Here is a 27,172-nt window from a genome sequence, read left to right on the forward strand (position 1 = left end):
TTGACTTTCTCAAGTCTCTTGTTGAATCTGTGACAAAACAGCTCCAAATAGTTATTAGTTCTAAAGGAGAAATAATTTATTACTGATTTAACTGCATTAATAATGTATAAAGATTTTTAAATGCATTTTACTTTCTTAATTCCATTTTTATTGACTTAATAGCTTTATTTACGTCGCACTACAGCTGCAAAACGGGCTATTGGCGACGGTCTGGGAAAATCCTTGAAGATGATCTGTAGACATGCAATCGCAATTTTGATCCTCTGCAGAGGGCTCCCCTGCTTTGGTAGCCCGACGACCAGCGAGCGAAGTGGATGGTGCACTTTACAGTAGAACAGTTAACGGGGACTGATACTTTGCACCCTCGGTCCCTACTCAGGCTGATCAAAATGGTCAACCACCAGCTTACTGACAGCAGACAGTGATGCTTGACTTCGTTGTTCTAGTGGGAACCGTTTATTTACGATCAGTCCATTGCGGGACAGGTGTAACATTGAGAATTAAAAAATGGAAAAGGAAACAAAGGAGTAAGCAAGAAAAATCATTGCCGAGAGAAGCTGCAGTTGCGCAAACACGTAAGTCAAGACTGGTTACATTTCCCGTAGTGCAGAGTGGCAGTGAGGAACTGATATAATTGATAAAGGAATCGGTATTTATATAAATAAAACAAAATTCCTGAGCACCAAGAGGAGCTGGTGTGATTGGGGTGGAAGAAATTTCGATGTTATTAAAGTTTAATTTCTGCCCAAGGTTCTAACAGTAGCATCAATAGATGATTTCCTTGTGACGAAAAAAATCTGTCTTCTTCCCTTAATCGAAGTTTCCAAGCGCCTCTGGTTAGCCAGATGAAGCTAAAGCTATATTTATAAACGGAGATAACTTCATCTTCGGAAACCAATTTTTTTTTCTTCCTTGAACACTCACCGTAAAAAAGAATTTCTGAAAAATGGGCAAACATTTGTTGAAATAGCTCTGAAACAAATATAGTTATATTTGAAAACTCTATGCATTGAGGATGCTCATTTTTGTGGAAAATGAGAGTAGAGTCTAAAAAATGGAAAAGGAAATGGAGTCTAAAAATGGAGTTTAAAAAGTGATTTGGAAGGTGAAATGTGCGAGGGACTTGCTCGTTGGCTGCCGGAAGGATTTGAACCAAGGACCTCCGGGAACGTATTAGGATACTCTAACCACCATAGTTGTATACTTTAGTTCAGGGAGAGTTAAGAAGATTTTTTATAGTGGCCGCATAAATGACACATCATGACGTACATTTCATTCGCTTAAAACTTTTTAAGACATAGCTAAATAAGCAAAGGGTAAAAATAAAACTAATGATCTCGTAACCATATTTTATAAATTGCAAACTATTTTTAATTGAAACTGTCAATTTCTATGCCATGAAGTGTCATTTCGGCGTCCACTATATAAAGCTTTTTAACTCTCCCTGGACTGAGGTGTACAACTATGGTGGCATCCTACTACACTGTGATAAAATTCTGGTGAAGTCACCGTAAGAAAATTGGCATTTCCTGTGGAAAAAACATAATTCTAGTATTTTAAACTTCAATATACGGTATTCACACCATTAACTTCGTAATTTTTCCTAACATAAGGCTATGGTTTATTGGAGAGAATGGTTTTCAAAATTATAGTTCTTGTCACCACTTTATTAGTAAAAAATACAAAACTGAAAAGTAAATTTAACTGAATAAAAGGTTTTTTATGCCATACTGTAAGGTGTCACGATAAAATTACTAAATTTTACCACATTTACCAAATTTTAACACAGATTATTAAACTATATTTTATTGCTTATTATATTTCTGTGATTTTCGGGGTCCCCTTAGAGGCAGAAAATCTTTTAAATGTCAACATATTCTGGCAGTTTTATTAACGCACTTTTTACTGTGTACGAGCCCGGAGGGTTTTGGTTCCTACCCTACCGGCTGCCAAAGAAAATCTTTCTCACACTTCTACACTCGCATTATTTTTGAGACTATGACTTTTTCTCGAAAATGATTACATGCGGTTTCAATTTTGAATAGATGGAGTTTTCAAACTCGACTATATTTGTTTCGGAGTTTTTTTGACACAATTTTGCTCAATTTTTAGAAACCCTATTTTTACGGAGCACTAGTTCATCTTATTGATCTGGAATCTTTTTCCATTTATATAAATGTGGATTACCTTGTGAATAGCATCAATTCATCGCAGCCCTTCCGTTACGTTTGGATATGCATTTCACCCTAATTAGTGTTTCACGACCACCGTCTTTTCACTCCCTCGAGCTACCACGATTTGTCTTGTTTTGCAACTTAATTTTTTTTCCTCCATTTTTCAGCGTCGTATTTAAAAAAAAAAAAAATCTGTTTCGTTCTTTTCAGTCACAAGTTGGTTGGTCTTGATAACTGACTCCTGTTCTGAGCACCCGAGGCATATCGGCCTTTTTTCACCTTAAATTTCAATGACATTTTCTACTGACTGGCTTGCCTAAGACTTGTTTTATATTTCACTAAAACATGATGTAAACATTGAAAAAAAATATGTATAAAAAAAAACTTCAAAGTAGTTTTAATTAAATTATCACGAAAAAATTGAACTAACAGCGATAATTAAACTATGAATTTTGAAATAAAAAAAAAACATTATTTGTCGAGAAAAGTAAATTAATGTAATTTACATTGTTATTAAAATGTTCCATTTTAAATCAAATTACTGTATGTTTTCAATCAATATTATTATTTTATTTTAATTGTGCTTTTGAGCTGGCAAAAGAAATTGAACTGTTTATACATTTACACAATAGAACAATGTTTATTTTCTTTCATTATTTTGCTTTTTGTATGAGGATAATATAAAGTGGAGAAAAAATGAAACCATAAGATAAACCTTGATGGCCGCGAGCAAAATCTGAATAGAGTGCTTTATAAGAAAAAGGATTCAATCTAAAATTGAGTTAGCAAAAACATAAAAAATACCCAGTTGAGGAAAAAAACATTTAAAAGAATACCTTGTTCAGAAGTAAGGGTGTGTTAATGAAGAAAATTCAAAACTCTTTCTTCTGCTCTAACAATTCGAACATTTTATAACTCTAAGAGTATATTTGCTGTTTTTTTTCCCTCACTAACTTTTATTGTCAATAAAAGTTTTATTTGTTATTTTATGTACAATAAATTAAAACATGCTATGTAATAAATTAAAACATTGACTTGGAAATATTACACAACTAATAAAATACTGTTGCAATATAATTAGCTAATCTTGAAGCATATTGATAGAGCTTATATTATAAAAATAATTTTGCAATGCTGATAAAAAACCGCTTATTGTGCACATTTGTGTGTGATGCGCACATTTTTAACTGAAGTTTCTTTATAATCCTCAAGTTTTTCTTATTATTTAATGCTTAGTGTAGTTTATTATTAGCGTTTTTTCTCCATATATATTCCTAGATTTCATAAAGTTTCTAATAAGTTACCATACAGTATCTATTTCGTAATGCACGCTTATAATGCCTGCGTCTGACAATGTAAAACACAAAATTGAATGAAGTATTAGAAATATATTAAAGCGATAAAACTCTTTTAAAGAAACGAAAATGCTGAAAATATGATTTGCCATAAAATAGAAAAGAATTTCAAAGATATTCTTTTTTTGGCATAGTTGATTTATTCCGTTGAGAGACTTTTTGCTTTGTAACAACCCTTAACCTTTAAAATTATCGATTATAGTCATTATTCATTTAACATACAACTTATTGTTATACAACTTATAAAATAAAAAATATATATTTATTAAAAAATAGTTACTAAATCAAAACGCATTTAAAAAGATTTCAAAACTTCACTGGTGTTAAGTAAAATTTATAATTGAATTAAATTTGTTCTTAAATATCGAAAAAAGTAATTTTTGGAAAATTCTTTTACACACTCTAAAATTTATATATTAGTATATAATACTAATTCAAAGTTATATATTAGAAGAATATTAGTATCTGTAAAATGGTGCTTTTTTGAATACTGGGAGCATCCAACAATAATACAGACACAATTTCGCTTATTTTCTGCCAAAAGCTGATTTTTTGCAAACATGACTTCAATTGTTTAATTCATAAAACAATTAAATATTTTTTTTCAAGACAATGACAAGACATTTAAATCTTTTACTAGACTTACACTATTTTGCACCATTTATTTTTATGAGAGAATTTTTTTTTTCAAAATATCAGTTTTGATAGAGTTTTTTTTATAAATATGTTTCCAGAACCAAAACAATAAAATTTTATACTGGCAAAAAAAGAAAGACATTTTGCAGAAATAAATTTTATACTCAGCAATAATAAAAAAAAATTGAAAAGACACATTTTAACTTCTTTTGAATAGAAATATAAATTCTTAATAAGTAGAAATATGAAGAAAAAGTTTTTGATATAATAATGAATAGTACGCAAGATTTTTCTTATATTTATAACTGCTATAGTCATAAAGACTCGGAAGTTTTGAAAATCTGCAAGGCATAATAATGACGCAAAATTGTCACAAATCGAGCTTTACAGTATAAATAAAATTTTTTATTGGCATTCGAAAACAAAAAAAAAATAGTATGTTGCATATTTTCTTTTTTCTGATTAGTTTTCGAAATCATAAACCTATTTTTGAGATTTGCGTTTCTGTTTCTCGTTTAGTTATTTTAAAATGAAATAGTAAAATATGTATTTTTACGACAGTTTGTTTTGAAGGGAAGAGATGCAAAAACTTAATAATTAGAAAAGCAATATTTCATACATTTATTTGCATTGTCTTATCCAGCGTACAATTTGAGAGTTTTTTTTCTATTTTTTAAATGATTCCAATGATATCATTGATGATATCATGATTATAGCCGCATATGGCAAGTGTATCGGATATGTCCAATGTTCCAAAATCTGGTTTTTAAGTAATATATAACAATTTGACATATATATATATATATATATATATATATATATATATATATATATATATATATATATATATATATATATATATATATATATATATATATATATATATATATATATATATATATATATATATATATATATATATATATATATATATATATATATATATATATATATATATATATATATATAAAGGTTTAGCTTAAAAGGTGCTTAAAAGGTTTAGCAAGTTTTTTTTAAAATTAAATATTTTTAATATGTGTAGTAATTATGTAAATTACAATAACATTTGCTTATAAAAAATTCTAAATATTCTAAACAAATTCTAATTCTCAATTTATTTCAATATAGTTACAATCAAGTATAGAGAAATAACATATCTTGTATGGAAATACGGAAGTAGAAGTAATCAAAATTTTCAACAATGGTCTTGTTAATTAACATCTGCTAGAAAGGTACTTATGGCTTTCATCACCAGCTGCTTAGAACAAATCTTTTCAATCAGCTGTTATATCTATTTTAAAAGAGACTACACAATGCTTTAGTTATTCTTTAGCTTTACAAGGTTGAATTTATGACCCAAATTTGAGAAATTAGATTTTGGTTGATAAGGTTTGATATTTAATCAAATGTATTTTGCATTTATGTTTTGGATTAAAGTTTAGGTATATAGGAACACGTTAATTTGAAGCATTTGAAAATTGCTTCAAATCATTTCCAATATCATTTTTATTTAAAATAGTTAATTTTCATCTATACATCAAGCTTTTTATAATTTAATCAATAAAATTTCTAACGATATCATATTTAATTCGTATTAAAATCTGTAGCACATTGTATCTATAGCATGAGTATGTAAGCCTTATTTGTTGACCATGTGTTGACTTTTATTTAAATTTAAATATTCAAAATTATGAAAATGTAGAGTATTTATCTAGCACTATCATCTATGTGAAAATATACTTCTTGGTAAAGAAGTTTTTATTATTTTTAAAAACAGACATGCACTTTTTCATGCGTAAAATATTAGAATTCTTTTGCATAAATCCTTCTCCGTTTCGAATTCTTGCAATGGCTGATCAATGCGAATTCTTGCAATGGCTGACCTTGTTAGCTCGTACCGACTACAATGGTGACGTAAAATATTCCCAAGGATAGACAAAATTAATTTGATAGAATTCCTTTGCTATTGGTCTAATTTTGACCCTTTATGTCACCGTGTAGCATATTGTCAACAAACGTAAAGAACATATTTTTATGTAATTTCTTCTCAAGAATGCTTTGAAGGACGATTTTTATAATTATTGTAATTCTTTAACATTATTCTTAATACGCAGAAATTTTTTTTCTATTATATGGTGACACAGAGATGATTCTATTAGTTCAATTTATAGCATAATAGGTCGCACACGTTTGTTTAATGAATATTACTCAAATGCCGATCAGGTGGCCGAGTGGTTAGCGTGCCTGACTGCGGAGCCGATGGTCGCGGGTTCGAATCCTGCTCTGGGCATGGATGTTTCTTTCTCTCTCTGTGTGTTCTATGTCCTTTCTCCTTTGTGTGTGAATGTGACCCGCCCTATAAACGGGTTTGTGGTTGTGTGACGTGGGTGACGCTGCTCCACCGTCGTGTCTTCGCCACTGGTGCCCACTGGGTAACGAAAAGAGAGTAACAGTTCTGGCATTTTATGAGGCCAATGGGTCTTCGCCCCAATTGTCAGCCATTAAAAAAATATTACTCAAATTGAAATATTTGAATTTTTCAATTAAAATGAATGAATTGAAACGAATAAATTGAAATAAAAGAATTTAAATAAGTGAATTTAAATAAATGAATTAAAATAAAATCAATTGCAATTTTTGAATATGCTGATCTTTAGGTCATATTTCACACGCATTCAAGTTCTTCTACTGTAGGGTGATACTGAAAATACTTTAATAATTGGAGATCAATTTGTAGATCACAATGTCACACGTTTGATTCAGGGTTATTACTCAAATTGGAATTTCTGAATTGTTAAGTTAGAGTTAGATGAAATATATGAATTGAAATGAGTTAATTGAAATGAAAGAATTAAAACTATTCAATTGACAATTTTGAATAAGAATATCTTTATGTCATATTTCACACGCATTAAATTTGTTTGAGCTTTAGGTCATATTTCACACGCATTCAAGTTTTTTCCACTTTAGGGTGATACTGAAAATACTTTTATAATTGGAGATCAATTTGTAGATCACAATGTCACACACGTTTATTTCAGGGTTATTACTCAAATTGAAATTTCTGAATTGAAATGAGTTAAGCGAAATAAATGAATTGAAATGAGTGAATTGAACAAAAAGAATTAAAACTATTCAATTGACAATTTTGAATAAGAATATTTTTATGTCATATTTCACACGCATTAAATTTGTTTGAGCTTTAGGTCATATTTCACACGCATTCAAGTTTTTTCTACTGTAGGGTGATACTGAAAATACTTTTATAATTGGAGATCAATTTGTAGATCACAATGTCACGCACGTTTATTTCAAGGTTATTACTCAAATTGAAATTTCTGAATTGAAATGAGTTAAGTGAAATAAAGTAATTGAAATGAGTGAATTGAACTAAAAGAATTAAAACTATTCAATTGACAATTTTGAATAAGAATATCTTTATGTCATATTTCACACGCATTAAATTTGTTTGAGCTTTAGGTCATATTTCACACGCATTCAAGTTTTTTCTACTGTAGGGTGATACTGAAAATACTTTTATAATTGGAGATCAATTTGTAGATCACAATGTCACACACGTTTATTTCAGGGTTATTACTCAAATTGAAATTTCTGAATTGAAATGAGTTAAGTTAAAAATATGAATTGAAATTAATGAATTGAAATAAAAGAATTAAAACTATTCAATTGACAATTTTGAATAAGAGTATCTTTATGTCATATTTCACACACATTAAACTTTTTTCTACTACATGCTGATGCTGAGATGACTTTGAGAAATTGGAGTATAATTTGTTGCTTACAAAGTTGTACACGTTTGGTTCAGGAGCATTACTCAAACTGGAATTTTTGAATCGAAATGAATGAATGGACAAAAATGAAATGGAGTGAGTGAATTAAAATGATTGAGTTTATTTTTTTTAATTGTGAATCTTTATGACATATTTCATAATGCTAGCAAAAATTGAACTATCAATGCATTGTCATTTTTCAAAATGTTTCAGAAATGTATCTAACCATTTTTTTAAAATAAATCGTTAGTCTTATAATATAATCTTTATTATTATTCTTTTTATGTGCTTATTGTAATATATTCTAATGTATATAGATGTATTGTAATGCATTTTTTTCAAATCGGAGGTGTTGAGATGTAAAGTGGTAATAGCTTTTCGTGGCGTCCATTATAATGCAATAGAAAAGAGTTTTGCATAAATACTTGATAAAGAACATTATATGCGTTGGGTTAACAACTACAAGGTTTGATAGAATTATTGCATGGTTTGATATTGGTATTCTAATACGATTGATGTCATTTTAGGGTTTCTAAATCTTGTAAATCAAAGAAAAGTCGTATGTTTATTTAAATAATAACAATTAAATTGACGAACAAGCAAAAATATTTAACTTTTTTTTTATGTAAAGCAACAATTAAAATTTTTAGAAGTCTATTTGGCCCATCAGTGTAGAAAAAAACTGTTCAAAAAGCTTCTCAGTTTTTAGAAGTGGAAAGATAATGATCTTTATCGTCGTTTTATCATTTTAAAATAAGTTAATCAAAGAAAAGTTTAGTGCATGTTTAAAATTATAATCAAATCAACAGAAGAGCAAAAATACATAGTGCAATTTGGAAATTAAACGAAATTTGAAAATGTAAATATTTCCCGAAATTAATGTGTATCCAAAGAATTCTGTAGCAGAAATCGTAGATAATGACCATAAAACTTTATGAACGTAGTTCGGAAACTAGTGGGTTATATTTATATAGTATATGTATATATATTAGGAGTAGGCATAGAATTACGTCTACAGAAATAACGAAAACCTCTATCTTGATTACTGCAATGAAGTCAGACAACTTTCTAAGTTTAACTACCAAACTTTGGCTAGACGAATTTATATGATTAGGAAAAGATGCAGAATAAGAAAAAAACTGCTGATGATAAAAGTTTCAGAATCTCGAATTCCACGATTATATTCACATATGCTGCCAAGGTCTAGTTTCTCGCGTAATACTAGTTTTTACAGTAGAAAATGAGTAAGGACATTGAGTTTTCCTTGAAGTGAAAAGAAAAAAATTGATTTGTCTCAACTGATAATTTGAAAAGTGGAAAATTATAAGAGTTAACTATGTTAAAGCTATAAAATAAAAGTAAACTAATTTTTGCATTAAATATTTTAAATTTTAATATATAAAATAATTCTATGCATTATATAATTTGTTATTACTACAAAAATATTTACCATCAATTCATTTAGGCTTAAAATGACTTTCAGCTGTACATTTTCCGAAAAATTACATTTTTACTCTAAAATATTTTCTCAGATGACAATGCATAATTGCATGCTAATTATACATAATTACATGCTTATTATGCATTATTATATACATTTAGCCATAGCTTTTCAGTATTGAGAAAACATTTACAGTTAAACAAATGATTTTTCGTAATAACGATAGAAATTATATGCTGATTATATCAGTTTAGTTTCTACTAAAACTAGTAAGTATACTGTATGGTAATTATCGATAATAATAAAATCGATAATAATATCGATATAATCGATATAATCTTAAAATCGATAATAATAAACGTCACAACAAAGAATTCACCATCACTGTGGTCTCTATAAGTAATTATTATTATTACTTTTTTAATATATTGAAACAGGATTTCAGTTTTATTTTTTTTCTTCAAAACCACGGAAATTTAAAACTATAACGCTCCTTTTCAGTTAGCCTGGAGCAAAGAAAATTCGACAACTTTTTTTAAACCTTTTTTCCCTATTTCTTTTTATGAACGTCTATTACGTTCAGAGCTTAACAAGTCAAAAAGAGTTGGTTGAAATATACTGTTATTGTAGACATTTAGCTGAATAAAAAGTACCTTTAAAATATTAAATCATTGTAAAATTACACTCTATAAAAAACTTATAATTTTTCAATGAAACAGATTGGTATAGCTTTAGTTAAGTACTGCTCATAAGCAGAGTTTAATAAATTGAAGGCTTGTTACGCAAGAAGTATGCGAACGAATAAACAAAGACGATAAATAGATCAAGTCTTAAGCAGAAAAACAATGTGAATAAAGAACAAATTAAAGTACATAAATTGGCTGTATTTTTTGTTCTATAAACAAAAACCATTCCAGAGACTAAATGCCAAATGATGGTGGAGAATTAAAGAGACAGACTTCTGTGAAGTAATTTAACCAGTAGGGACAAAGGAATAAGTTTAATTGTGTAGAGAGATTAAAGATCGGTAACTATCCCTATCGTTGACGCATTTTTCGTGTTCCTAAAGTAAAATCAAAGTTTAAGGGTACGTTTAAATTGTCCAATCTACGCAAAATGACGTAGACACAAAATTTGATAAATACCCTCAGCTATTAACGGAAGAATTGAACTTACAGAATTGTGCGTTATAAGAATCTATCAACGATAGGGTCTTTGAGATTGGTGAAATTTAGTTTATTTACTGAGAAAAAAAGGATCTTTAAACTCAAATTTATTCAAAATCTTTGCAATTCGGGAACTGATTTTTTGATATTGATGTAAAACAATCAAATCGTTAAAGTTCGATTTTGAGAATTTGATGGATTTGCGAGATTAATTTTTTACATTATTCGAAATATAGCTTCTATAGTACACTACTGGACATTAAAGTTGCTACACCAGGAAGGAGACACACCACGAACGTGAAATTTGCAGGACGGATAAAACACGTTGTAGCATGCAAATGATTAGCTTATCAGCGCATTCATGCAAAGCAGGCGGCGGTAGTAAAAAGTTTGCAAGCGAACAAAAATAAGTTAAATTTAATATTTAAATATCAATAAGTCATATTTAAACAGCATATGTATATTTAAAGAGTTACATTTGTTTCGTATAATAATAATCAATTTGCATTAGGATGTCCATAAATCAATAATTTACACATTTTTGATGTTGTCTGGGATGTCTTTTGGATTGTAAAAAAATGAAACGAAACATAGCTCGATATAATTGGCATAATTTTTTCTCGAATTAAAAAAGCGAAGTTAGAAAGGAAACTTACTTTTTTAAGTGAAGTTATCGACTTCAATGTATTTACCTTTCTTTTTTTTTCTGATCCAACTTTTTAAATTCATTAGATACTAAAACTCTAACTTCGAATTAAGTGCTGGTTATTCAGTAGTTAGATTTTGGTTTTTAGCCGTTCATGGTAATACCCAACTTGCATGTAATTTGAACACAAGAGTTGTTTTTACTTATGAGGCGTGTAAGTTATTATTTGTATTTATATAAAATATTTATTCTTGTTTCGGAAAGTCTGATCCAAGAAGTATTAATTTCGATTCCAAAAAGTAGATTAAATTGTTGAAAAAGGTAATTCAGCAAAAAATAGACGTAAGACATATTGTTATTAAAAAAATAAATAATCAATTATTAATGATTTTAATATTCTTTTACCATTTTGCAAGCCATGTAAGGCAGACTTCTCCTCAGCTAATTGCACACGTATGAATTTGGCAGTCATTTGCTTATAACGTCAATTAATAGAACAAAAACATATATAAATGACCTCTTTTTTAAATATATATGTGTAATCGTAAAGGTTAGAGAGTGAAAAAGAAGAGAGGCAAACACCGGTAAGCTATTTTGTCTTGTGCGCAATGTGTTCATTCATTTGATTATTTCTCAACAAGTTTATTTTTAGTTATAAACGCAATTTTGTAATTTTTGTTCTTTATAAGCACAGAAGTTCAAGTAATGATCAATTCTGCAAAACAGGTAAAATTTTAAAAATTCTACCAACCTTTCCGCCAAAAATTTTTTTTTATCAAAATCAAATTAATTTTACATAATAAACTAAATGAATTTCTCTTAACAAATCAATCTCAATCCCAAAATATTTTCAGCATAAATTAACAAAAAGAAAATAGCAGCATAAAGGATTAAGTTTTAATTAAACTTAAGTCTTTCACTGCCGACTATTTTTTTTCCTGTTTTTATTTATTTGTATTAATTAATTTTTTTAAAATTTTAAGTTTATCTTCTTCATTTTTTTTTAAACTTGCATATTAAAGTTAAAAAAAAATCGTTCTTATTTTGGTTTTATTTTTTAAGTGATGAAACAAATAACCTTAAGGACAAGTAGTGAAAAAATATGACACTGAACGAAGATTGAAAAGGTAGTCAAAGAGGAAACTAATGTAATATGCTCAACTTTTAATTTATTATTTTTATTATTATTATTGTGAAAAGAATTAAGTTGTTTAAAAATTCCAAAATATTTTGACCACATATAAGACTCAAATTTGTAAAGAGTTTAAGTCTAAAAAGATGTTCAGTGTCTAAAAAAATGTTCAAAAACTTAAAATCTAAAGAGAGAGATCTTTTTTTTTATCATAACATTTTTTTTTACTCTTTCTTCCAATTCTTTTTAAAAACTTAATAGATATTTGCCTTGTGAATAATTTATTTTTTATGATTGACTTTCACGGTAAAACGATAAAGTAATATTTAAAAAAAAATTCGTTTCTTGGTAATATGGTTTTTGCAAGACACGAAAGAAAAATTTAACTATTTCTTACTAAATTAAATTAGAACTCGCTGAAATAGTAGGTTTATGTGTTTTCTTTTTTTATTTTATAGTTCATTTTTAAGATTTTAACCAACGAAAGTAATTTTCAGCTATTCTTCACTGCCATAAAATAGAATTGATTTAAAAATAGAGTTGATTTTTATTTAAATAGAATTGATTTATCAGAAGGTAACAAATGCGAAATATTTTTATACACTGTAAAAAGTTTCAAATCAAATTGTGGTAAAAAATATCGTCACAAAGGATTCCGGTACTTTTTACTGTAAAATCCATTTTTAACGGAACATTTTACGGAGCAAAAAATCCGATGTACCATAATTTTTACCATAATGAATACAGTAAAGTCACTGAATAACTCCAAGAACATAAATATGACTCAAAAATTACGGTATAATATTTTAGAGCAAAAATTGAATTTACGGAAAATGCACGCAAAGCTTTATGCCGTACTTTAACCCGGAATTTTTTTACATTGTACTCGTACCGCATAACTGCAAAACTTGAATAAAACCTTAAGGTATTACTGATTAATTAAAACATTGTTTTTTAATTTTTAATTTAGAGCGAATTAGATTTAAACTAATATATTGCTTTCTGATTTTAAATTCAATTATAACGTAACATTCAATTCTAAACGTAATAAAAATTTTAATGAGGTTTTTAATGTTCTTACATATTGACTAATTAAATTACAAGCTATTTTTTTCCCTAATTAGAAAACAACACCATAGATAATACACAAAACTGAATTTAAGCAACTTTTGTTACAGAGGAAGAAGCGTTGATATCGAATCGTTATATGAACTAAGTATAAAGTATGCGCTAACTATATTACACAAATAAAATATTCTATAAATAAACACACATAGGAGGATGTTACACAGAAGAATATTATACGGCTAATTAATACTTATAAATTCATAAGAACAGCATGAAATGACTTTTAGATTTATGATTGTAAATGATTGTAAAAAGATTACCATTATTTCAAAATTAATTATGTACATTTATAAGTAAAAAGGAAATTTTTAACCCAAAAAGGTTTAAAATTTAAAATTTGTAACAATGCTTCGATATTATTTAATATTAAACTCTAAATAATTAGAGATAGAATTTATAAAAGATTTGTAGACATAAATAACTTAAGTGATATTCAAAAAAAAATTCTAACTATTAGAGCTAGTCTTACAAAAATAGTAATTTTATATTTGATATAAGCATATCTAGATGTATTTCCTTGCAACAAAAATAATTGATTTGTATATGAAACCATCCAATTCAATTATTGCGAACAAAGCAACGCAGAAACGAAATATGTTGACATCGTTAAGATGAAAAAAACATTTTTCCTAATGATAACCTTATCAGCTACATGTTGGCTTCTGCCACATCTGTAACAATTTCCCATATATATACTCCATCTGTCATTTTAATATTATGGAACAAACTTAGCACTCCTGCTCTTATTTTCGTTGTTTCTATATAAGTACAGAACACTCTTTTGAAAGAAACATTTTATTGGAAATTCAAATAATCGAAACAAATAAAGGAGGTTTATGTTTAAGCTTGACGAAAGAATTGTTTGGTTTCTGACGTTTCTTTCTACCAAAAAGAGATGCTTTATTTTTATTTTCTCTACTTTTATTAAAATTAAAAAGTATTTTTGTTTCATTGGTTTGCTTAAAACTATTTTTTACAATTGATTTTTAAAAAAAGAAAACTATTTTAGTTTTACAACTAAGCCTTATTATTTTAAAAGTAAAAGCCGATGTTTCAAAATCAAACCGAGTATTTTGTGCACAGATAAATTTTCACGCTAAAAACGAGAGTCAATTTGCTATTTTCTAAAAAAAAAATTTATTGCAAGATATTTATATTGTTTTAGCTATATTTATAAAATAATATTTATATCAGAAATTAATGGCAGCTATTACCATTATTTATTTCATGATGAAGTAAACAATATTTTTGATAAATGTAAACTTCAATTTGGAAGTTTTTATATTAATTTGCTAGCATAATTTTTTAAAATTATGTTAGCGCTTTTTATTGCAACTAAAGACCTCCGAATATAATGAAACATAACTAAATCCCCTCTATAAATTCACAAAATAATATAAATGTTTAAAATAAGCGATTAAATGTTTTGGATTCAAATAATTGTGTATGTTAAAAGAAGAGAATCAATTCGTTATTTTTTTTGAAAATAATTTAACTTGCAATTGCTTAACATTCATTGTATCCATATTAGTGATATCGGAAATTAATACTATTTTTACCATTATATGTTTCATAGTGAAGAAAAGGAGTTTTTTGATAAATAGGAACAGCAATTTAGAATTATCTTATAATAATTTGCAGCATAATTTTTTAAAACTATTCTAACTATTTTATACAACTAAAGCCCTTGGCTTATAGTGAAACAGAACTAAATTCCTTCAAGAATTGTACAGTGCGAAAAAAACGGACCACCCTGAATAACTTTTGATCTATTGATCGGATCATCATGTTCTAGCTCGCGGAGGTGACCTCAAATTTGCTAATTATTGAGTACAGGAGGCCGGGATAGCCTGGTCGGTAGGGCACTGGGCCCATATCCAAGAGGTCGTGGGTTCGATCCTCGCCGGCCGAAGACTCCCCGTGTAGTAAATGGTGACTGATGCACGTTAAATCTGTCGAATCTCAAAGTCCTCCATGTTCCCACAACAAATCAATACCTCTGGGGGTACTGATCCAGGAGTTTCCTTGTCTTCTGGATTGGTTCAAAATTACAAGGCTACGGAGTTGAACGTAAGTAGTCGTAAACCCATGAAATTGGGTCGGCTGTTCAACGACGGTTATAAAGTAAAATAAAATTAATGAGTACAGGGGCCGGGATAGCCTGGTCGGTAGGGCGCTGGGCCCATATCCAAGAGGTCGTGGGTTCGATCCTCGCCGGCCGAAGACTCCCCGTGTAGTAAATGGTGACTGATGCACGTTAAATCTGCCGAGTCTCAAAGTCCTCCATGTTCCCACAACAAATCAATACCTCTGGGGGTACTGATCCAGGAGTTTCCTTGTCTTCTGGATAGGTTCAAAATTACATGGCTACGGAGTTGAACGTTAGTAGTCGTAAACCCACGAAATTGGGTCGGCTGTTCAACGACGGTTATAAAATAAAATTAATAAGTACAGACGATATTTTAAATTACGAAATCAGACACAAAAATGTACTTTCTCTCAATAAGCATGCCTTTTTTTTGACGGATTTTGATTTCTGACCCCCAAAATATAAGGTGTAGGCACAATATCTGAAATATGGTTCCAACAGTTTGGTCAGAAGAGCGCTTCACATTTTAAACCCCTTAATGTTAATTTTATTTTTTGCGTATTTCGCTATGTCTCGAGAACTTTTTAAGCAAATTGAAAAATTTGTGTGCACAATTATGAAATGTCTTGATCCAAAGATAGTTCCATGCAAAAAATAATTTTTATTGAATTTTTATTATTTTTTGCTATTTTATTTAAAAATGGTCTAAAATGTTTTGAATTGAATAATTACAAAATTTTTTGCATCATCTTAAAGAATATAATTTTGCATGGCGAAGTACAAAACTCGAGGAAAATCGGTCGAATTGTTCCTGAGAAATTGAATTTCAAAAAAACCAGCCACTTAAAATTCGATTTCTCAGGAACAATTCGACCGATTTTGCTCAAAATTTGTATTTTATCATGTAAAATTATATTCTTTAAAATGATGTAAAAAACTGTATACCTTGCAATTCAAAATCTTTTCGACAATTTTTAAATAAAATAATTAAAAATAATAAATATTTACCAAAAATTATTTTTTGCATTGTATTGTATCGCTTAAAAAGTTCTCGAGATATAGAGAAATATGTAAAAAGTAAAATTAACATTTAAGAGTCCAAACTTATCTCTGTCCTGACCAAACTATTGGGACCATATTTCCTAGATTACAACTTTCTCAGATTGCTGGTCATAAATTTGAATCCGTCAAAAAAGGCATTTTTATTCCGATAAAGTTCGATTTTGTGTCTGATCTCGTAACTTAAAATATCGTCTGCACTTATTAGTTACCATATTTGAGGTCACCTCCTCGAGCCCATAAGAACCATTAACGTGAACGTGGTCTTCCATGAACGTGAAGATCTAATCGTTAAATCAAAAGTTATTCAGGGTGGTAAATTTTTCTTGGTGTTAACATGCTTTGGTGTTAACATGCTACATTATTTGCTTGTTTTTCTTTAAAAAAACAACAACTTAAAACTGGAACAACAACTATCAAACATAATTCATTGCCATCCACGCTACATTGAAAAATGAAAAGTGATCTAAAGTTAACAAAAATGAAATCTAGGCGCATCTTGAAAAGGGAGTGTAAAAACGAAACGAAGTTTGAAATAATTTTGCTTAAAATTTTATTTTATTAATTAAATTATAATGCATCTAGGAATATACAGTTCGCCACTAGGGGCAATTTCTCATTATAGACTGACTGTTCGTTATTTTTCTTAGGGATAAATTACCTTAATTTTATGTTTTCCAATTAATATTGTCAAATTTTCTAGTCAAACAGGCACAGAATTAGCTGTTTTAGTCAAATTTTTGGCAATTTAAGGATTTTGTGGCAATTTTCTAAATTGTTTGTCGTGTCATATTATGATAAAACAGTTATTTCTGGGTCTTTTTGAAGAAAATATTTGACAATAATTATGAGAAAACGCAAAATGAAGACAATTTCGACAAATAAAAATACTAGTTCAAATGCTCATAAAGAGCCAGTCCATAATGAGATATGTCTCTGGCGGAGTATGGTTCATTCTTGTTTTCAATCTATAACATGCTGTTCTCAATCCTTGTGATGTATTCTACATCCCTTTACAGTTTTAATCATTAATTTTGAAACGAACAAAAATTCTATTTTTTTAAAAATAATTTAAAAATGATGGACCTTTTTAATAAACAAAATATAATAAAAAACTGATTCTTTATTCTTGGATAATATTGTATATAAAAATTACCTTCAAGTAGGTCAATAAATTTGTGATATATGAATGCAGTAATAAAAAGAAAATAACTTGTCATTGCTTATTTACAACATCTCTTAATAAATCTTAACTGATTTTATCAAATAATAGAGTTACGGAATCTAGTATCATTATTTCCGATCTGAATCTAGCTATGCGATGTGTACCTGTCGGTGAGCGTTTTCTGATTTAATCTATTGTTATATGTGATTTTGAGTGGAACAATGTCGGTTTTCTACCGTGACACTACACATGAACTGGATGAATACCGAAATAATTAAATGTTAAACAGAGAGTCTATTAATTTTTCGATAAGTTGCATAGAAGACAAACAAGGTGAAAAGTAAATATTAAACTTGTAAAAATATTTAGTTTCTCTTTTAGGTAGTATTATTCTATTTCAAGTACTGATAACATATTCCCAATCATATCTGAATGGATCAACCTCTTTTCGATCTAGAACAAAGTTGTTGTTGAGGCAAATGTGTCTAGCATTTTAATTAAAAAAATTTCTGCCCAATAATATTTTATCCGTGTGAAATTCTGCCTCGCATTATCGTTATTTCCACGAGATTCAATTCCGAAATAATTTTTCTCGTGAAATTCTGAATTACGTTTCACTGCACCCGTTAGTTTTTGTTTCTTGCACTGAGTATAAAATATTGTCAAAACTATCAGAATACGGGAACATTTACCATATTTCTGGCTCTACGGGAGCATCAAAAAGCTTGGTAATTTTAAGCGATGAGCTTTGGTTATGAGTTTGGTAAAATTAACAATAAAGTAAAGTTTTATAGTATGTGATAAAATTTGTTAAATGTGATATAAGTCTTATTCTATCCCAATACTCTAGAGCAGTGTTCCCCAATCCCCGGTCCGTGGATCAAATGGTACCGGGCCACCCATTTCATTGAAACTGAATTTAAATTCCTAGGTTTAAAACCAACATTAAAAATATTTGTGTTCCATTAAAATTTTATTAATTTAAATAAAGGGCCCCCTGAAGGTAGTGACGTAATTTTTTTAATGTTTTAAAAAGTAAAAAGAAAGAAAGAAAACCCCCGCAACTATTTTTTCTTTCAATTATTTTTAATAAACAAAATCAATCATCATAGCTGTAAATATCATAAATAAAAGACGAAAGCACGGTCCGAAATTTACGTTGGAACTAATGAAGAACTTTGTCTTCTCTCTCTATCGTAACTCATAGATTTAAAGTTCTAGTAAAGTTAAAATGTTAAATCACTTTATATTTATTTTTTTGTGCAACTGTATTTTATTTTAAAGGCAATATTGAATACAATTAAATTAAAATTAATAAATCAAAGTAATGTAAAATAAAAACAATCAACGTCCCCCCCCCCAGCGAGCCGCGGTAAAATTATCTAACGTTGACCGGTCCGCGGTGATAAAAAGGTTGGGGCACACTGCTCTAGAGTATGACCTGAAACCATCTATTCGGTTAAATTTAGTTTTCAGTTTTGTATTTTTTACTAAATGTGTGATAATAAGACCTATAATTTTGAAAAAACGAATCTCCAAATATATATCTATATATATAAAAATCTCTTGTCACAGTTTTAGTGGTTAAACTCCTCCTAAACGGCTGGATCGATTTTGATGAAATTTTATATGTATATTCAGTAGGTATGAGAATAGGTTTATAACTAATTTTTTTTTCATTTCTTGGACAGATTTAACGTATATTTTAAATATATCTTTATTTAATCATATTCCAATCCAAACTAGACATAGAAACCTGATAAATCAAAAAGTAATATTCACGCACGTTGCAACAATTCACTTTAAACTCTAATACTTATGCTCGCCCTTAAAAGAAGAGCATCAAATATATTTGCAAGTATGTGAATAAAGGCAGTGATATGGCATTATTTCGAGTTGAAAATACCAATGTGACCGCTTTTCCAGTGAATAACAACGACGAAATAACGCTCTACCAAATTGGCCGGTACATCAGCTCCAATGAAGCTGTTTGTCGCAACTTTGGATTCCCTATTCATGATCCTACCGTTAGTCATTTAGCCGTCCATCTTGAAAACGGTCAGCGCGTATATTTCACGAACGAGACAGCGATTGACAGAGCTATAAATCCACCAAGAACTACACTCACCGAATTTTTTTGAATTGTGTAATCGTGCGGATGCGTTTGATGCCTTTGCACAGACATTACTCTGTTCAGAAGTACCACACTATTTCACATGGGCTCAAACAAAAAGAAATGGACTTCCCGCAAGCAAGGCACACCGATGAAGGCCGTTGTCCCGGTTTATTCAAATCAAACGCCTTGGGGAGAGCATTTACAGTCAATCCAAGGCAGACTTAGTGCTTTTATCTTCGAATGTTGTTGGTTAATGTCACCGGCTCATTGTCATTTCAAGATATACGTAAAGTCGATGGACATTAGCATCCAACGTATAAAGATGCATGCCTTGCACTCGGCTTGCTGGAAGACGACAACCAGGTAGAATTTTATTTCTTTATTTCAATTAGTAGCAAAATGTATGCTTTCTATATATTCCTTGCATTTATAAACTTAATTTATTATCTTTTTGATCCACTACTATTTTTAAAAAAATTAAGCATATATATTAATATGTAATACTATTGAAGAAGTACGCATAAGCTTGATTTAAATACAGCGAATATTTCTGTCTAAATTTATAATTTAAATTCCGCTTAACTACCGCAGGGTAAAATCATCCTCAAAAGGATTAAAAGTTGGCAGGTTTGCAATAAGCAGTATCTCACTTCTCACGCAGTTTTCGGAAAAATTTCGGCCATTATTATTGTTTGTACATCGAACGCCGTTGTGACGTTTACAATTATCATTTCCGTGTAATTATTATTAATTTGCAGTGCTGTAAATATTAATAATAATTATTAATATTAAGAGTATTTCTACTGTATTATTCTGAAGGAAATATATTGTGAAAGGTAGGTTAAGTAATAAAAGATAAATAAACACATTACTACTATGCTGTTTTTCATCATACGTTTACAAATATCATTTTACTATTTAAGTGTTATTCTCAAGTAAATTTTTATTAATTTATTAATCTGCAGAGCTGTCATTATTCATTCCTATTTTATAAATAATTGATACAATTATTGATTTTAAGAGTAATTCTGCTCTGTTATTTCAAAAGAGAAATATCATGAAAAGTATGTTAAATTAAAAAAGTGTGTGTGTACTTATGTATATGCGTTAGAAGTTATACTTTTTTGGCGTATGGAAAAAAATTTAAAATAATAAAAATGCTGTAATGATCAAATATAAATATTAAAATCAATCAAAAAGGTATTATTTAAGTAAAAATATATATTTTTAATTAATTTCATTCTATGGCTAACTTTATCCTGTCGTTTTCTGCGCGTGCAGCTCACAAAGTTTACTCTCATCCAAATGCTCCAAAAGAATTATAACTTAAATAAAATATAAATAAATACATAATACTTTTTTTCATCATTAAGTAATTTAATTAACAGCAAACAATGCCAAAACGACGTAGAGGGGCTTCTTTGGGCCGTAAAACATGTCAAGCTACATTCATGCAGAATGCAAGAGCCGAAAGACAATACTGATGCACGTGAGAGCATGGCACGATTGCATCAAGTAGAATCAGAAGATGCACGAGCTGACCGAAATGAAGAAAGAAGATTGGAACAAAGACGATCGCGCCGACTCACATTTAACAGACTAAGAGTAAATGAACAACAACGCCAACAGGCACATCGATCTTTTAACTCTCAGTCTTTCCTGCGCCTAGCATTCGAGTATGAGCCTAATGTTGAATATTATGCTCATTCAAAAGCCAGCAAAAATGAGCCAGCCGGGATATGTTGCTCATCAGGAAAGGTACAACTACATGTAATTGATACACCACCTGAACCATTAAAGGGTTTACTGTTTGGCACGAATCCAGATTCAAATGTGTTCCTGAAATCAATTCGGACATTCAATTCCTGTTTCCAAATGACATCATTCGGAGCAACAGAAATAGTTAAAAATAATACGGTATATGGTCAACAATTCAATTCAACATTTAAAGTCAAAGGTCAAATTTATCACAAAGTGGGCTCATTGCTGCCAATGCCAAACGAAGCGCATAAATTTTTGCAAATCTATTTCATGGGCGGCAAAGATGCTAGCGTAGACGCACGTTGTGAATACAATCACCTCAATTCATTTTTTGCCAAACGCATCGTTGGTGAGCTGGACGCTCTATTGAATGAGCACAATGAATTATTGAAAATATTCAAATCACACTTGCCTAAATTACAAAGTGATCATCACGCTATTGTCATCAGCCCTGACAAAACACCTGTTGGAGAGCATATTCGTAGATTCAATGCACCTGTTGTTGACGACGTTGCTGGAATCATGGTTGGCGATCGAACAACTGCACGACAAATCGTGATTCGTAGAAGAAATAATAATCTCCAGTTCATTGCTGAAACACACCGTTCATATGACGCTCTCCAATATCCGCTAATTTTTTGGAAGGGACAAGATGGATATTGCGTAAATATTAAACAACGTGATCCCGCAACAGGTACTTCATTCATTGTGGACTTGAACATTACTCATTTAACAAAGAACTTAATTAATTTCAATTTATCAAACTAAACTAATGTTAATTAATTTCAATTATATTTATTAATGATTTATAATTATTCATGAATTATTTATAATTGTATTTTTATTATTTATTTATAATTATATTTTTATTATTTATTTATAATTATATTTATTAGTATATATTATTACAGGAGCCGAAACAAACAAGAATGTTAGTGCGAAGGATTATTATGCATATCAGTTGATGAATAGACGCGGTCAGGACAACATCATTCTACGATATCGTGAGCTTTGTCAACAATTCATGGTCGACATGTACGTGAAGATAGAGAGTGGACGACTACGATACTTGCGATATAATCAACAACAGCTGCGTGCTGAAGAATACATTCACTTGCGAGACGCTATTGTCAGCAGCGCCGATGCCGCCGAAATTGGTAACTCGGTCATTCTACCATCATCGTATATAGGCAGTCCACGTCATATGCAAGAATATATCCAGGATGCTCTGGCTTACGTGCGCGAGTACGGACGACCGTGTTTGTTTATCACGTTCACGTGTAATCCTAAATGGCCAGAGATTACATCATTGCTTTTTCCCGGCCAAAATGCAATACATCGTCATGACATTACAGCACGTGTATTCAGACAAAAGTTAAAGTCTTTAATAAGTTTCATTACGAAATTACAAGTATTTGGTCCTACACGTTGCTAAGTGTATTCGGTTGAATGGCAAAAGAGGGGATTACCTCATTTGATTTGGTTAATCAACAAAATACGTCCTGAAGAAATCGATAGTGTAATTTCTGCGGAAATTCCAAATCCGTCTACTGATCAATTGCTGTTTGATATTGTTACAGTTAACATGATTCATGGCCCATGCGGCAATTTTAATCGTTTATCGCCGTGTATGGCAAATGGAAAATGTACCAAAGGGTTTCCTAAAAATTTCACTAACGATACGATCACAAATGTTGACGGATATCCAATATATCGTCGAAGAAATTCCGATAATGGCGGACAATCGTTTATTAAAAATATCAGCAACATCGACATTGACAATCGTTGGGTGGTGCCTTATTCACCTCTACTGAGCAAAACATTCCAAGCTCATATTAATGTAGAGTTTTGTAGTTCAGTGAAAAGCATCAAATATATTTGCAAGTATGTGAATAAAGGCAGTGATATGGCAGTATTTCGAGTTGAAAATACCAATGTGACTGCCCCTCCAGTGAATAACAACGATGAAATAACGCTGTACCAAATTGGCCGGTACATCAGCTCCAATGAAGCAGTTTGGCGTATCTTTGGTTTCCCAATTCATGAACGGGATCCAACCGTTATTCATTTAGCCGTCCATCTTGAAAACAGTCAGCGCGTATATTTCACGAACGAGACAGCGATTGACAGAGCTATAAATCCACCAAAAACTACACTCACCGAATTTTTTGAATTGTGTAATCGTGCTGATGCTTTTGGTGCTTTTGCACGGACATTACTTTACTCAGAAGTACCACACTATTTCATATGGTCTCAAACAAAAAAATGGATACCCCGCAAGCAATGCACACCGGTTGAAGCATGTCCCGGTTTATTCAAATCAAACGCTTTGGGGAGAGTATTTAAAGTCAATCCAAGGCAGACTGAGTGCTTTTATCTTCGACTGTTGTTGGTTAATGTCACCGGCTCATTGTCATTTCGCGATATACGTAAAGTCGATGGGCATCAGCATCCAACGTATAAAGATGCATGCCTTGCACTCGGCTTGCTGGAAGATGACAACCAGTGGGAATGTATGCTTGCTGAAGCAGCATTGAACTGTACTGCTAAGCAAATTCGTGTACTATTCGCTATAGTATTAACTACATGTTTCCCGGGCAGAATAGAAACTTTATGGGATAATCACAAAGATTCGATGACTGATGATATACTGTATCACCATCGCACACGTTGTAACGATCTAACGATAGCATTCAGCGATGTTATGTACAATGAAGCACTGATTGCTATTGAGGATCTTTGCATTACTATTGCCAACTTGCCTCTCAGTCATTTCGGTATGCTTTCGCCAAATCGAAGTGCATCTGATTTTTTAAACAATGACATGAATCGTGAACTTCATTACAATACAGTAGAAATGGCAGCTATTGTGACTCGCAATGTTCCACTGATGAATGAGGAACAAAGGAACATATATGACCGCATTATGCTCGCAGTTTCGGCAGGTCAAGGTGGATTTTTTTTTGGAAGCACCAGGTGGAACTGGCAAAACATTTATTATTTCGCTAATTCTCGCTGAAATACGATCAAATAATGGCATCGCGTTGGCCGTTGCATCATCTGGCATTGCGGCAACTTTATTGGATGGAGGCAGAACAGCTCATTCAGTATTTAAGCTGCCATTAAATATTCAAAACAACCCGGACGCAACGTGCAGCATAAAAAAGCAATCGTCTATGGCCACAGTGTTGAAACACTGTAAAATTATCATCTGGGATGAATGCACAATGGCACACAAACATTCGCTTGAGGCGTTGAATAGGACATTGAAAGATATAAAGAACAATGACAAATTATTTGGCGGCACTCTGCTACTCCTTTCAGGTGATTTCAGGCAAACACTTCCCGTCATTCCGCGTTCAACGTACGCTGATGAAATCAATGCTTGCTTGAAATCATCTCCACTGTGGTATAATGTTGAAAAAGTTCAACTAACAGTAAATATGCGAGTCCAAATGCTTCAGGATCCATCTGCTGAAACATTTTCAAAACAATTGCTAGATATCGGTGATGGAAAAGTTACTAAGGATGAGACAGGATGCATAAAATTACCGGAGGATTTCTGCACAATCATTGATTCAAAAGATGCTCTCATTAACCTTATATTTCCCGATTTACACACGCAATACATTAATCATGAGTGGCTTGCAGAAAGGGCGATTTTAGCAGCAAAAAATGTGGACGTCAACGAATTGAATCTGAAAATACAACAGTTATTGCCAGGTAACATGGTGACATACAAATCCGTTGATGCAGTTTGCGATCCTATGGAAGCTGCATATTTTCCAACAGAGTTTTTAAATTCATTGGATTTACCAGGCATGCCACCGCATAATTTAGTACTTAAAGTTGGATCTCCTGTTATTTTGCTTCGTAATTTGAACCCACCACAGCTGTGCAACGGCACGCGATTGGTCGTTTAAAAATTAATGAACAACGTTATCGAAGTAATTATTTTAAATGGAAAATTCCGGGGTGAAAGTGTATTACTTCCACGAATCCCTATTATACCCACAGATGTGCCAATTCAATTTAAACGCATTCAATTCCCCATTAGATTGGCATTTGCAATGACTATTAATAAATCTCAAGGCCAAACAATGTCTGTTTGTGGCTTAGATTTGAGCACACCATGTTTTTCACACGGACAATTATACGTGGCATCCTCTCGAGTGGGTAAACCATCCAGTTTATTTGTGTTAGCAAAAGACGGAATGACAAAAAATGCACACTCCATTGCACTAAGAGATTAATATTGTTTACTAATATTTTCAGAATTAGTTGTATATATAATTTATAAAAAAAGTTACAATAAATTTAAAAAATTATTATTTGGTGTGTTGTTATTTTCCCCTTCCGTCATCGTTCACAGCGCTCCATGCCACTGCCACTCACATACCACATACGCACACACTTACAATAAATAAGATATATTTTCATACTCTAGAAATAAATCATATGGCAAAACAACGTTTGCCGGGTCAGCTAGTATATATATATATATATATATATATATATATATATATATATATATATATATATATATATATATATATATATATATTTATTTATTTATTTATATATATATATCTTCCTGTTTCTTCCTTAAGTTTACTTTCCTCTAAAAACTATAAACGTTTGAACCCTAATTCTTAACCAAAACATTTTTTAGAATTTATTTGTTTCAGAGAAATTTTACTAGATTTCCATTACTCTGTGTTATTCTATTAACATATATACTATTTAGTAATAAAACTAATTTAATTGTAAGGTAATATTAATAAAATTCGAATAATAAAAGCAAGCAAATAAGTTTTAATAAATTGAATGATACTTTACATAGTGTAAAGCACTACTTTTTGTGCTTACAGAACTATGTTATTATTAGACTACATAAGAAGCTTATTACTTAAATATAATTTAAGCAATTCTATCTTTACCTTTAATATATCAAGCATAGCCAGGAAATAAAACCTCCAATATCAGTCTTTGCAACTATTATTGTATGCATCGGTGTAGAAAACTGCTGAGTAAATATACCCTTAATTCAAAATGCAGATATAAAACGTTTTGAAATATGTGTGTGGATATGTTTGTGTGTGGAGAATTATGAACTCACCGAAAGTCTTAGAATGCAAAGCATTCTTCATTTGTGTTCATTATTGAACGCCTTGTTAACTTGTAACATGCATTTCGAAAATAGCTTGTAACGTGTATTTCGCAAGTAGCTCACACCATTAGAATGAAAACTGTTGGCTCAGTTGTAATGAATAGCATTTTTAATTGACGAAAACTAGATATTGTGGTTGCATAATTTTGTGTGATATTAAATTCCTAGAATATAAGCGTTTATGCATAAAGAAAAATCAGAGTAGGGTATTGTAGAAATATTAATTAAAATTCAAGGAGAACTAGCATCTTAAACAATTTAAGAAAAAAACTATTTCTCTTTCATATATTAGGAAATGTTACATTTTATTTCATTGTAAACCATTGAAACTCTGACATCTTTT

At 30.4% G+C, this 27,172-nt stretch overlaps 2 protein-coding genes across 3 annotated transcripts in view; one reads left to right on the forward strand and one right to left on the reverse strand.

Annotated features, from left to right (window-relative positions):
- LOC107439326 (uncharacterized) overlaps window positions 1–27,172 on the reverse strand; it is a 146,995-nt gene that overhangs the window by 81,089 nt on the left and 38,734 nt on the right. The gene's annotated exons all lie outside the window — the stretch shown is intronic.
- Window positions 21,357–23,094, forward strand: LOC147807129 (uncharacterized). The gene is made up of 2 exons (XM_087168781.1): window positions 21,357–22,353; window positions 22,571–23,094. Exons 1-2 carry the CDS (start codon window positions 21,357–21,359, stop codon window positions 23,092–23,094), a joined length of 1,521 nt encoding a protein of 506 aa, XP_087024907.1.

Source organism: Parasteatoda tepidariorum, chromosome 7, assembly GCF_982258835.1.
Source record: "Parasteatoda tepidariorum strain Cologne lab strain chromosome 7, Ptep-v5.0, whole genome shotgun sequence".
NCBI classification, from domain to species: Eukaryota; Metazoa; Arthropoda; class Arachnida; order Araneae; family Theridiidae; genus Parasteatoda; species Parasteatoda tepidariorum.